Source organism: Halichoeres trimaculatus, unplaced genomic scaffold, assembly GCF_033239565.1.
Source record: "Halichoeres trimaculatus isolate MK-OKI-2021-1 unplaced genomic scaffold, fHalTri1.1 fHalTri1_scaffold_4, whole genome shotgun sequence".
NCBI lineage: Eukaryota > Metazoa > Chordata > Actinopteri > Labriformes > Labridae > Halichoeres > Halichoeres trimaculatus.
This window is the reverse complement of record NW_027437182.1, coordinates 31,299,408-31,313,844: the sequence shown is the minus strand read 5'-3', so window position 1 is coordinate 31,313,844 and position 14,437 is coordinate 31,299,408. Positions and strand designations below refer to the sequence as shown.

Here is a 14,437-nt window from a genome sequence, read left to right as displayed (position 1 = left end):
TGGTGTATGGACAGAACTGAAGTGCACGACAAGTTTTATGATTTAGTATGAGTTTACATCTGTTGATTATCCCAATCTGTTTAGCATTGGCAGAGATTTGGCAAATTTTCCATGATGGCAACTCACATACTTAGCTCTGCTGCTCATCCCTCTAATGCATGTTTCTTATAAATGTGTCTCCATTTGTAAAGGAAATAAACAGACTTTACAACAGCATGAGATTATAGCTAAGAAGTATTATTACAAGAAAGACATAATTGACCACCAACTCAGCACTATTTTTTTTACCTTGTCTGCACATCATGATCTAGATACTTTGTTTATGTAGATTTCTATGACCTCCAAAGTTTTTGTTTGAACTCAAGAGGATGTGCTCATGAAATTTATCCACTCATCCCAGTGACTTCATCATGACTTTTATAATAAACAACAACAACAAAAAAAAGTCCTCATGAACCGTCCAGTCAACATCCTTAAATGATCATAACTTAAGGACAAAGTCCTGGAGCACAGACAGTTTGTTTGTTGTATTGGATACAAATAAAGTCAGATTTTGATCTGCACCTTAAAGAAAAGTAGCAAACTGTCCGAGTGGTTAAATGAGTCTTCCCTCAACTTCCAAACACTCTGTGTCCTCTCCTGAGCTAAATCATCTCAAATTACGCCAAGTCCTTTTCATTTCCATATAACGCTAAATTATTATATACGTAAAGGGGAATAAAATAATAAAATAATTTGGAAAAATCTTAAATGTCTGTGAAATGTGAAACATATCTAATAAGAGGATAAAATGGTAATTTACCAACTAGTTTTTCTGTTTTAGTTGGACTCATGGTGCTGTTGTTAGATGTTAATGTTTCTAGCAGTTTTGTGGAATGTGATGAAAAGTGAAAAAATTTTGAAACCACAATACTTTTCACTTTTTTATGTGGGCGACATGAATTTCTAACACATTTCATCTCAAATCGCAAATGTCAGCAAAGTTCTGCCAACTTCTCATCTTTCCTGCTCAAGGATTTTAACACTGGAGCCATGGTAACATATCAACAGTAAGAGCAGAGAACAAACATGGCCTTACTGAGAGGTTTGACACTGGAGTGAGCAAAAACTAGAGAGTTTACAACAATGAGTAAATTCATTTTTTCTGTTTTTACCTCCTGCATTAAATTCTTTTGAGAAGTGGCTCCAGAGTTCATGTAACCTGTTGAGGTTTTCCAGCTGACTAGTCTTTCACTTTCATGCTGAGCCTGAAATAGTCTTTGCTAAAGTAACTCCCATTTCTGACCCATGTCTGACTTTGTCTCAGGTCAAAGGAGAAAAGAACAATTTGACACCGAAGAACAATTTCACCTCAGGTCGCATCAGCTGTGCTTTCTGTCTGCGCTCCCTCCCTTTTTCCATTTTTGTGTTTTTCCTCTGTCGGGTCCTAACTCCACATTGTCTTTCTTTCTCTCTTTCTCATTTCCCTCCAGGCGATCTCTCAACAGGACCTGGTTTACATGGCCATCCAGATTGCATGTGGAATGAGCTACCTGGCTCGCAGAGAGGTCATACACAAAGACCTCGCTGCCAGGAACTGTGTGTAAGTGTCCATGACCCAGCTACAAGCTGCCGTCGCTTGCCCTCCCTTCTTCTGCTTTGGCTTCAGATGATTCAGTCCAGGATTTAAATGCTCCAACATAAACAAACTAATTACTCTCTGTTGTCCTTTTCTTTCTCGACTTCCCCTCTGACAGCATTGACGACAACATGCAGGTGAAGATCACAGATAACGCCCTGGCCCGGGACCTATTTCCGATGGATTACCACTGCCTGGGGGATAATGAGAATCGACCCGTCCGTTGGATGGCTCTGGAAAGCTTGCTTAACAATGACTTCTCCAGCGCCAGCGACGTGGTAAGAACATAGTCTGTTTAGAAGAAGTGGATGATACCACTGACACAACAATTACACCTGAGTGGGGTAAGCCTCAAACAGTTACAAAGACAAAAATCACACACTGGGACACCAGTATTAGGCCTTTGTGGGGTTCATTGTACAAGCAGAAAACAGTGTGACGGCTGAGCTTCATTACGCTGGTTTAGTAAAATCCAAGTCTTAAAAAACAATATCTTGAGGTGTCAGAGTTTTGCAGTCAGTGCATATTTTTAATTCATGAGATGAATCATTTGATGACAAAAGTTGATCCCACACAAAGACATCTGTTTTCAGAGGACTGACCAGAGAGAAACACAACGTCTGAGTCAGAAACAACTCTCCCTTCTGGAGAATTAAGCTGCTGATTGGCAAAAAGAAACCTTTAAGCAAAGAGAAAATAAGACACCAGACTTGCCTCTACAGGAGAGTATAACCCATATTATTTATTATTGCTTTATGGCTAACTTTGAACAAGCTAACAAGGTTTAACGTGTAAAACTGACACCACCAATAAAGTATGCTAGAGCGAAAATAGAAGAATTGACTATTAGGACATATCACAGAACCAGCTTTTGAATACATTAGAATACAATGGACTAGGAAATACTTTATTTATTCCCGAGGGGGAATTCAGGACTGACTTCAGCAGTAATCAAGAAAAAAAACGTAGGAAAGTGTAACCTGTCTGCTCACAGCAGGTGAAGTTCTTCCAATGTGGCGTTGGTGTCTGGTGTTAGCTCCATTAGCCATATCTGTGAATAGCATGATGCTACTCTGCCCTCTGGTATTCCCCTTTGTTCCTGGGTTAGCACGGCTAGCTCGTCCATCTTATTGGAGAAAGATCTTACATTCCCAATAATGATGGATGGGAGGACAGGTCCATTTCGTCACTTCTTAGCTCACACCTGAGATCCAGCACGTCGTCCTCACCTCCTTCTCCTAAACTTGTGGAAAACATCTGGCCTTACACCAGTTAGCATTGACATGCTACAGACTGCTAACGGCTGATTTCACATGTGAACAATACAGCCATGGTTACATGGAGGATCTCCAGACAAACACAGAATTACAAGAAATGGACGAGGAAGACAGAGCTGCTTCAACAGGCAGCCACAACAGGGCAGCACCTCTCAGCAAACATTTATTCTGACAGTTTATGAAAGGATAAGGTAAATAACAAAATCATCTTTCTCACGGTGGGGTTGAAGAGGAAAACAAGCTCTAGCAATCAAAGTAGTTATATTATTAGCCTATAAACATGTTTATTCATTCTGTAAAGTTTGGAGTTTTGACACAGACGCTACAGGAGTGACTCCTTTCCATGCTCGAGTGGCCGTTTGATGAACTGCAGCTTTTGGCTCTTTCATGTTTGTTCCTGTAATGAATGAAGCATCACAGACACCGTTTACTTCATGGAAATCTTTCATCAACCTTTCCTTGTCTCTAATGGCCTCTTAAAAAAGTAAAAGGATATGATATCGAAGAGGTGATGGAGGAAATGGCCTCTATTGTGTCAGAGCCATTCTTGGTCACTTTGTCAAGGTGTCAAAGGGAAGAGAGGAACAGCGCCGAGCGGTGGCGTGTCTGTCTCTGGCTCGTCCCTCTTTCCTGTCCCCGGATGGCAGAGTGGGTGCGGCAGACTGTCGGGAGGCTCGACAGCTCCTTAGAGACACCAGCCAGACGCTTCCCTCCCCTCCACATTCCTCCTTTGGTCACGCTGTTTCATGGCAGTCATTGCCCTCCCTGCTCTTACAGTAAAACACAGGCCTGGCATTAGCAACCCACTCAGCTCCAGGGGAAAGTCCAGAGTATTACTTGGAACTGTGGAGCATCAGGGGCGCTGCACACGTTAGTGTTAACAAAGGAAACACTCCATAACTCCTGTCAGGGGACTCACACATATAACATCCATGCATATGGGAAGTCAGAGGGACTGAGAGGCCTTATTTGGAGGATTCTGTCCTTAGAGAAGGCCTCACATCTCTGCTCTGCTGTAATTCATTTAAAAACAGATGTAGCTTGAATAATCCTGTTCATCTTCATCTTAATGAAAACAAAATGTTTTTGGTATTTTGAATTTAAAACTGGCAAAGGGACAGATTTTGTTTCACACATCTAAACATTCACTTTGTCTTCCACATTTTGTTATTGTGCTGTAAAATAGTGTCCAAGAACAAGTGGCAGCTGCAGGAGGTTTTTATATCTATAATGCTTCCCAGGTGATTAAAAAACATCACATTAAAAGAATATAACCAACAGAGCTGGTATAAACTTTGAGGTCTGCAGATTTTACAAGATATAGAGTAAAATAAAATCTTGAAAATACTCTAAGATTTAAAAAATCAGGACATTTAGATGACAAAAATAATTGTGTTTACTTTAAAAGCTTTTAAAACATTACTTAAACCTAAAACCTTCGGATATGCACAAAGGTCAGGCAACTTCCAGAGCAGTGACAAAAAATGTGGAGTTACGGAGTGTAATGTCCAAAGATGGCGCGTCCAAAAAGGCCATCTGAAAAAGGCAACTGTAAAAGGAAAAGCCTATCGCGGCCATTTCCAAGAGACTGACAGGAGGGTGTGTGAGTTTATTGTTGATAAAGTGTAATGAAGGTATGCCCATTGATTCGAGTTGATTTAATTAATTGATATTGCACAATAAAACAAAAGACAGAAAAAATGTACTTATCAAAAAAACAAACAATTTACAGTGCAGGGTGAGGCAAAAGACCCAAAAGGCTTATCTAAAAACTTTCCTTTTTAAAAATTACTCAACCTCAAAATACAGAAAGAACACTACAAGTTATACTAATACTGTATGAATACAGTAAGAAAGCATATAATATAGTGTTTGTGTGTGTGTGTGTGTGTGTGTGTGTGTGTGTGTGTGTGTGTGTGTGTGTGTGTGTGTGTGTGTGTGTGTGTGTAATGAGAGGGGGGTTAGATTTTACCATTAGCCCTAAGCAAATCTAATTGTATACATAAAAGGAAACATCATCTAAAAGTAAACTGAAACAAAACAGCAACACAGAGCAACTTACAAAGAGGAAATTAATTCCTTTTCCAAGCATCATCCCTAACATTGTATGAAAATACAGTTCTTTTTTTTAGATAGAAGAAGTCATCGTCCCATACAAGTGAGAAACTTAGGGCGCGGTCACACTAGCTATCCAAACCATGTCGTGCTTAAGCACGATGAGTCACAGAGAGCACTGCTACAACTTTTTGGGACTTTTTGACTTATGGTAAGTCATTTGGTCCAACACAGCCCTCTAACAACCCTGCTTTGTTTAAAATGATTGTCGAGATATGCGCTTGCGGGGATCATGCGTCATGGATCACATGCGCTGTCCGCGGTGTGATAGTATTTAGAGTAGAGATGCATGATAAATAGGTATTAGTACCGGTATTGGCTGATGTTGGTCATTTTCAGCCAATTTGTAAATCGGGCCAATATTTACTCATTAGCTGCCGGCCATTTTTGGAGCATCTTAAACGATCTTTGAAGATCCAAATGATGTTGTTTCCTATGACTATGTAAACACCAAAACTATGACGAACTAAGAAGAGAGGACAAGGAAAACAAGTTTGAAAATAAAGAGAGATATTGAAAAATTTAATTTGCATGATTTTCAGTATGTTCACAATTTGATCATCTCAGATTTTTTTTTCATTTTAATCAAAACTGATATTGGTAAATATCAGTTATTGGCCATAACAGCAATATTGATATCGAATATCAGTATTGGCCAAAATTTTCATATCAGTGCATCCCTAATTTAGAGCCAAAAATGAACGAAGTCTGCAAATATTATTTTCTCTAAATTTCAATTACACATCTTTTTTTTTTTTTTTTTTTAAGTCCATTTTGGCCATCAGTCTTTTCCTGAAGATTGGTCTCAGAAACAGGGGGGTCGTCCTACAATCAGGGTCATCCTTTATTTGAGTCAGTATGATATATATACATAGATATATATATTCCATTTTTACATCTTCTTTTAATTTCTGCCATCAGCCACTGTGATTCATTCGCTCTTACATCCCCAGCTTTTATTTTTCCAATCCAAGAGATGTGATTTATTAGAGAAAACTCAAAAAAAGAAACATCATGATAAGTCAGGTCACTAATGCTGGCACTGTTGGGCACCGTCTCCATGTGAGAGCTGTGAGGTTAGAGGCTGTGGTGTTATTACAGGTCATGAAACGCTCCCACCACAGAAAGCGTCTCATTAGCTGTGGTCTCAGGATGACCTCTGTCCTGAAATCACAGCCCGGTCAGCGAGAGCTGCCAATCTAAATCTGAGATAAGAAGGAGAAGTACAGCCAGGGTCAACACCTACAGAGACCTAACATATGGGTTAATAATCAGAGCATTACTTGAAAACACCACAAAGGAAATGTTTCTGTTCCCTGTTTCCTCGAGGTAAGTTCAGACCCGAGCCTTCACACACATGAGAGCTTGAACCAGCCGTCTCCCTAAACATAAGAGTCCCCGTGTTTACTCTCAGTCTCAACAGAAACGTGCAGCAACGATTTATTACGATGATGTATAAATTTATCAACATAATTTCCTCACATTGTTCCTGCAGAACATTCTGTATTTGATTGCATGTGGGCACCACTGGCTTTCCGCTCTCTGGATAGAAACGGTTGTTATGTTTGTTCTGTGTGATGGAAACACGTTAAAGACAGCAGCTCGTGTTTAAAATGTTCAGAAATGTTGTAAATAAATGCTCTGTGCTGGACACTGTGTTGATCACATGTTGTGTTGTGTTTTTTTTTTTTTTTTAGTGGGCCTTCGGGGTGACGCTGTGGGAGCTGATGACTCTGGGTCAGACCCCGTATGTCGACATCGACCCCTTTGAGATGTCTGCATACCTGAAGGATGGGTACCGAATAGCACAGCCAATCAACTGTCCAGATGAACTGTACGTTCTTTATACAACACACACTCACACACAAACTGGGACCCCTACAAAAAGACACTTAATTTCTTTGAGATGAACCACTTCGTCAGAAAACAGCGATTTTAGATGATCAAACAATTTCAAGTTGCAAAATTAACTAGAAAAATGATCAACAGTTGAGTGTAATTTAAAATGAATAACCTGCAGCCAATCAGCTGTTAACAGCAATATGAGAACAAAAACATCTAATTTGAAATTCACAAAGGACATGAGATTTTTCTGATGGTTTTCTTCTACGATAAGTGATCGACTCAGCAGCAGAAACTATCCCAGCTCCTGTTTTCTTACGTAACAATGACAGATAGACGGCAGGCCTACCAGCTGGCCTTCACAGCTGCAGACAGGTTTCTTGTTTGGACTTGATAAAATTGCTGCAGACATTCTGAGGACATGTTTGTTCTTCGTCCCGTCGCCATCAATACAAACGCATAGTATGAGCTAAAGACACCCTCAGTGTGTACGTCATGTAGTGCACCCACAGCCAACAGGCTGTTCGTGCAGCACATGAGCGCTCACTCTGAGTGAAATGTTGATCAGTTACCAGCTTTGTTTATGTGAGGCTTATCGACATCCTGCAACTGTCGAGGAGTAAAAAGGAAGCTTTCTCCCACCACCGTATCAGGTTACAAAAAGCCTGTCACCTTGACACTTATGGACAATAATAACCAGGAGGTTTCCTGCTCAGTGAAGACGGATGTTCTGTGAATCAAGTCTGACATGAATAGACTTTCTATTGCTTTAACCTGCCCTCACAGAATTTAATAAACTGATATGAGATAACTGCTGTGACTAAGGAGGTGATGGGCTTTCTCTGACACCGAAGTCCTGCAGTGGACTAAATAGAAGTGTTTGAAGCACAGTTTATCAATTTTTGTCTTATTCCATAAACGTATCTTAGGGTGTATTCACACCTGTGGCTCGTTTGCTTTGTGGCGATTCTGGGGCAAAAATGATAAAATTGTAGTGGTGGTCATTTGGTTCGTTTGTGATCACAAGACAAACATGGAAAGTTGTAAACAAATGCCACATGGGATTGATTTTTTTCTCTCATTGGTCAGAAATCATACCCATAAGGTGGGGAGTTTCCTTATCTTCATACATTCATTCATACATGTTCTTACCTGTTTTCCACAGGGAAGAACAGCCATGGAGCATCAACTGGCTAGTTTGGGTTTTAGCGTATATCTAGCTCATGTACCAGTGTGCGCTATATGACCAACATATGTAGTTTGTGGTCCCGACTGCATTAAGGCTCTTTGATGAGGAACTTTATGCCTTTACTGCTCCATGTGAGCCCACAACTCATTTTCCTCAGCTCTTCAGTCTTCTCTTCTTCTGCTGCTGTTGTTGATTCTTCTACTCCTTCTTCTACTGTGTTGACTGTACAGTTGACAACTGAGCTCATTACTGCTCGTATCACTACAGTGTGAGGCCCTGTTTAAATAACGTTTCATCCGAAAATGCTAAAACTCAGTGAAAAAAATTCTGTGTTTGCACGAAAACGCTGAGGGACTGAAAACGCTGTAGTAAGCATGCCAGGCCAGTAGTTGGTGCTATTACTGTCTTGTCCTGAAGACGCTTTTGGGAGACCTCCATGAAAGTAGAGTTGAGCCAATCATCTGGTGAATTGGTGAATACTAAGAGCAGAAGTGGAGCAACAGATGCTCATTTTGTATAAAGACAGTCAGCAGATTCAGCAGATTGAGCAGCACAAGCTCAACATGGTAACTCACAACGACAATAACCATGGTACTGTTGAACTGTTGTATGCGTGAAGCGGAGCATGACATCAGCGTTTCCACTGAAAACGCAGGTTTAGGTCGGCTGAAACGATGTTTTCTGTGTAATCGCGAGGCTGAAACGCAACTTGTGTTTCACCCTAAAACCGTTGTCGCGTAAACAGACCCTGAGCCACAGTTCTGAGTCAGTTGTGCCGGTTGCTGGGGCTTGTATGTTTTCACTGCACAAGATCTTCTACAGGGCTCGAATGGAAGCAAGCTGAGACCACCTATTTTTGGCGATCTCGACCCTCCTTTTTCGACCCGCCCGTATCCGAGCGCGATTACTGTGTTCACACATGCCCAAACGAACCGAGGTTTTGGGGGGGCTACTCACTGTTTAGGAACAACTGCCCCAAACAATCCAGGCGTGAATACACCCTTAGTTTGTTTTAAAAGCCGTGTTGTTTTTATTCACTTTATATTACCACCTTATCTAAAAACAGTAAAGCCTTTAAAAAAACACATCCATACTTTAATTTTCAACCTTATAGTTAAGAGCAAGAAAGACAGTACAGCGAGAGCCACTGACCTCCAGGGAAGTGAAGCGAGATTAAATGAACTGGAGTTTAAAGCTGCAAAACTGAGGAAGAAGTTGTGCATTTCTTTCTGTGTCACTGTGTTTAGGGTGGAATGAACTTCAGAGGATCCACAAACTCCGAGCAAACATGCTGAGGTGCTGCATTTTTTTTCCGGAGCTCTCGTTTGCGTGCTTCGTTCTGTGCGCTGGATGACGCTGCACTCATCACAAAGTGCTCTGACTAACAGATTAGTAAACACTGACACGTATCTTAAACCTTTACCTACTGAGGCTAAAAATGGTCTGGACAGATTTTGTTGCAGAGGCGGTAAAATGGTCTGAAAATGCCCCTTGTCTGAGTGCTTTGGCCTCTTTTTCAAATAGTACATAAATTTGATGGTAAATGATTATTGCACATTAGGGCTGGGATAATATGCAATCCTCGCATTTGGATTCTACTACGATTTTTGTTGTGCCAATTTGATTTAAATTGCGATTCTTCAATATTTACAATTTGTGCGATTCTTAGTTTGCTTTTTTAACCCCAGACCATGAGAAAAAGTGTAACGATGATGACAATGCCTACAGACTATACCAGGAGCCATATTTTCCCATAAAATGCACATCACCTGAGTCAGAGAGAAACATTTCACCTTCTGTTGTAGAAAAATTGTATTTTATTTCCAATCCAAAGACTGAATGAAGAATTTGAATTTAAAAAAAATCTTTGTCAAAGAATCCCAATTTTTTAATATTGTCAAACAGAAAATACTGGTTTATCAATTTTTGATTTTTTGACCCATCCCTATGCACATGATAGGGAACTATTAGCAGTATAAGCAGAGCAGTGTGACTCAGAAGCTGTTTTGCATATTCACAATGTTTCTCTTGTTTTGCGTCACAAGCTTGTTATCAAGGTAATAAACTGTATGTCACTGTAAAGCGCACGTGACAGAGTTACGGTAACAACTCCCCAGCTAAAGTACATATAGTGCCAGCACTATCGCAGTAGGTAAGGGTTTTCAGTCCTTTCATGCACATTTTATTATAACCATGTATCTAAGCAGATAATCTTTTAATTTTATGATTTTATGAGCATTGTATCCTAGTTAAACATTTGGGTAGTGTTATGTGAAGCAAACAGGGAATAAGATAATAGGGAAGACAAGGTTTTCTGCATCACAGAGGTTTGAGGCTTATAGTCAACAGGGCCGTGTTGAAGCCAAGCTTTGTTCAAGTCAGGATGAGGTAAAGAGGCGGGGCTTTCGTCTCTTCACAGACAACTACAGGGTTCCTGCCTTTCAGTCAAGTCGGCCATGACCTTACATAGACAAAACTTAAACGTTTGGTACTTTCAAAAATAACGAGTAGATGCAGAAATGAGCCCAGACCTAACCTGTCTTTTTTACCATGTTTACTCTGCTGTGAAAATCCTTCTGTTTTAGTGTGGGATGGTTGTTGTTTCTGATGTTTCTGCAGCCAGCCTCAAACAGAAACTAGGTGAATCACAGTTTTTAGCTCTTCAGCGTAAGCTTCATTCTTCACATTCAGAGTTTGCTGCTTGGAAAAACACAAAGTTTCATTTACAGTTTAAACTGCAAAACATCAGCTGCCTCAACAAGTTTTCAGGCATCTGACACTCTTCATTTCCTGCAGATAAGTGATCATGATTATGCAGCTTTATTCATCCTAGTTACATGCTCACAGGCTTCAGTGTGTCTCAGAGCTACATTTTTCTTTGTCTTTCCTGATTAGCTTTAAAAACTCGACCTAGTCCACAAACAGCTCATGGAAAAGTACCTGCAGTTCGTTGAGCGGAACATGTTCTCCTTCTGAATTCAATAGGTGCTGAGGGGACGCCTTCCTTTTCCAAAATATTAGAGGTTGCTAAATACCACATTTAAGGGCAGAGCTGATTATATCTCGCTCATGGATCAGTTCTGTACAGGCAGCTCCTGTTTCAGGACAATACAACATGAACTGTAGGTGCAGGGTCAACACCGGGAATAAGGATCATGTGATCATGAAATCCAGAGAGTGACAGAAGCCTGTGTGTTGACCTCGTCTTTCACACCCTGCCTGATCATTCCTCCCCTCCTTGTGTTTCTGTTGCAGCTTTGCAGTGATGGCGTGTTGCTGGGCCCTGGACCCGGAGGAGAGGCCCAAGTTCCAGCAGCTTGTTCAGTGTCTCACAGAGTTTCACGCAGCGTTGGGCGCTTACGTCTGAAATCAACTCACGTTAATTCAAAAACAGCGACAGGAGAGGCTGACGGACACTTTTCATAAGGAATACGCGTATGGAGATGTGCCTTATCTGATGAGTGAACAGACTTACGCTGATGATTTTAATCTGTACAGTACTTTTGAGTTTTTATATAGTTGAATTATCTTTTTACAGCATAGCAGTGTAAAAGGATTCTGTGTTCTTCTTATGCTTGAAAGCATCTAGACAGTGCTCTCCTTTCGCCATGAGGACGAGAACAACGGATAGACGTCCTCGCCTGTACAGCACACCAGCATTTACAGATATTTATGTGCCATACGTCGAAACTCAGCCCTCGGACAGCCGTGTGTTACAGACAGTATTCTCTACAGCTTTTTAACTTAGGAGCAGAGTAAATGGTAGATGTGTAACAGACTGCAGCAGAATGAGTTAGGTACCAGTTTTAGGCTGGAGGTCTTCATTTGTTGACATTAACAGACCCCAACAGGTTGGTTCACTCTGCTGCTGTAAGCTCAAGCCTGGTACGACAAGGCCTCATGGAAATCACATTCTTCCGGATGATTCCTGAGACCTTCATGAATGGTACGCTGTTTTCATTAAACAGTTTCTTCAGTCTGTGGATTAGGACTAACGGACAGGACAGCTTGAACAGAATCAGCGACACAAAGCTTCATACGCAGAGTGAATTTTATACACTTTGATTCTTTCGGAGACCAACACCTTCATTCTCTTTTTTTTTGTACATTTTTGTATTCACTGTCACATCCTTCAGACTGAATTACCATGTTTTCATTTCATAAGCTTGATTGTTCTGCGTCAGAACACAGCCCCTCACAGGATTTCTGGACTGGTTTTTGTGAGTAAGAGGATTATCACTGATTATCACTGTGAACAAACAGAAAGCTTCCCAGCAGCTCGGTCTCATCTTATCCTCTCACCTTTAACATCTTTTTGATGTGTTTTTATGATCACTGCATGTTGAATTAAGGTTGTAAAGTGCTTCCCCAGTTCATATCCACAAATTAAATGGGATCTTTTAAGCATGTCTTTTTTATTTTCAAGGGGAGAATTCTCATATTTTAAAAACCTGGGCACTGATTTATAAACTCTGGGGTCTGAATGGCACAAAGAAACGTTATTTGGAATAATTGTGCTTCTTTGAATGAGCCAGGAGCTGTAATACGAGCTGTGTACAGGGCGTTTCAGGGCTTGAAAGAGGTTCATCACTCTGTGAAAGTGATAAATGATAATGTCGCTCAAGAAAGAATTTAAAGGAATCCAAAAATTTGTCATATAGGGTCCATAATGTTACTCAGAGATTTAGAGAATCTGAAGAAATCTTTGCTCTAAAGGGAAAAAATGAAAGAACGAACTGAATGCCTTTAACCAGACGGTGTGACTTTAACAACTGACATGACTCTGTAGTGGAAGTCACTGCATGGACTCAACATCACCTCCAAAGAGCATTATCTGTGAACCCTAAATAAGCATCATCCAGAAACACTAGCAGCTTCCCTAACGGCCAAAATGCACCAGATGTGGCTCCAGTTCGTCTCAGTTCTATCACAGCACAGAATCTGATGCGTTTCTCTTCAAGTCAATGTGTTCACTCACATCGACGCTGCTCCGTTGTGTTCCAGCTGCATTTCAGCTCTGGTAGGTTGGGATCCTCCAGATCAAAAAGCAGGACTTCTATTTTTTTCTGATTCTGATGCGACGATTTACATAGAGTAGATCAAGCAAGACAGGAAGATGTCCAGTGACATCCAAAATAAAATAAACCTATGGAGTTGAAAGATGGGCGTACAAGGATCTGGTGTATTTCCTGCATAAGATGGACTGAAACAAAGTGGAGAACTGCCGCAGTCCGAACAATCAAAAATTGATGTCTTTTTGGAAATCATGGACCCAACAGAGAGAAACCATCCGGCTTATTATCAGCTCACAGTGTTCATGATGACCTATGGATGCAGGAGAGTCCACGGCATCTCACAGATCTTAGCTTTGGAGCCTGTTTATACAGAATCTTGTTGAGGTTTTGGAGCAACATATGTCACCATCTGGAAAAAGCCTTTTTCTTGGGAGACCTTGGAAAACACAGCAAGACAAATTCAAACCACACACTGCTTGTAATACAACATAATGGCTCTGTAGTAGAGGAGTCTGGGTGCCACAATGGCATGTCTGCTCTCCCTACTTATCACCCAATGAAATGAAAACTACAGCAAACAACATCCTAAACCGTTCAGCAGTAGAAATCCTTTATCAGGAAAGAATGTGACCTAATTCCACCGTTGGTATTCCCGAAACTTATCTCCAGAGTGCTGTTGAAGGAGGAGATGATGTAACATGGTGATAAACACGCCCTCGTCAATACTTTTATGAAAGGTGTTGCTGGCATCAGATTCAAACCAGCGATTTTTGATAACTTTTTTTCATTCTCTGCATTTGGCGTGTTGTCCTTGCCCCATTTTCAGCTAAAATGAAAGGATTGAATGATTCTAAAAATATCTGATTGTTTTCATTAGCATCTTAAATAACTTACAAACTTGTTTTTTAAATTGGAGGTCGTGCATTTGGGATTATTACAGATTTTTCGACTATAAACTAAGAAACGATAAATCACAAATCAATCAGGGGGAAACCACAGCTCCCATGTTCTTCCAGGTGAAACTGCTCTTAGTCTGGTAGCTTTGAGGACCCAGATTATACTCTTACATAAAGGTTTGTCTGTGTAGCACGCTGTCATTGGAGCCTGTCAGGAGAAAAATAAAACACGCCCTCTGTGGGTTCACTTTAATCATGAGAATTTGCCCCTCAGCACTAACAGCCTGTTTTACAGCTACCTGTAGAAGCAATCCACTGGAGCGTCTCCAGAACATTTTACGACCTTCAACTATCTAAAAATAAGACCCGGGTTAAATAAAACCTTGAACAATGGCTCTTTCATTGTCTTGAATGATTTCACAGTAAATGTTTGTTTTCCACCACGAAAACAGCCAAATGTTTTGTTTCCAATCTGTGTGTATGTT

General features: G+C 40.7%; 1 protein-coding gene across 2 annotated transcripts in view; it reads left to right on the top strand.

Moving 5' to 3' along the window:
* ryk (receptor like tyrosine kinase) overlaps nt 1-13,101 on the top strand; it is a 61,624-nt gene extending 48,523 nt beyond the window's left edge. For both annotated transcript variants that reach the window (XM_074668571.1, XM_074668570.1), the window contains 4 exons: nt 1,473-1,582; nt 1,737-1,896; nt 6,708-6,844; nt 11,297-13,101. In XM_074668571.1, the coding sequence (XP_074524672.1) occupies nt 1,473-1,582; nt 1,737-1,896; nt 6,708-6,844; nt 11,297-11,408 (519 nt within the window). In that variant the 3' untranslated portion in view covers nt 11,409-13,101. The remainder of the gene's footprint in view (nt 1-1,472; nt 1,583-1,736; nt 1,897-6,707; nt 6,845-11,296) is intronic.
* Nucleotides 13,102-14,437: the final 1,336 nt, after the last annotated feature.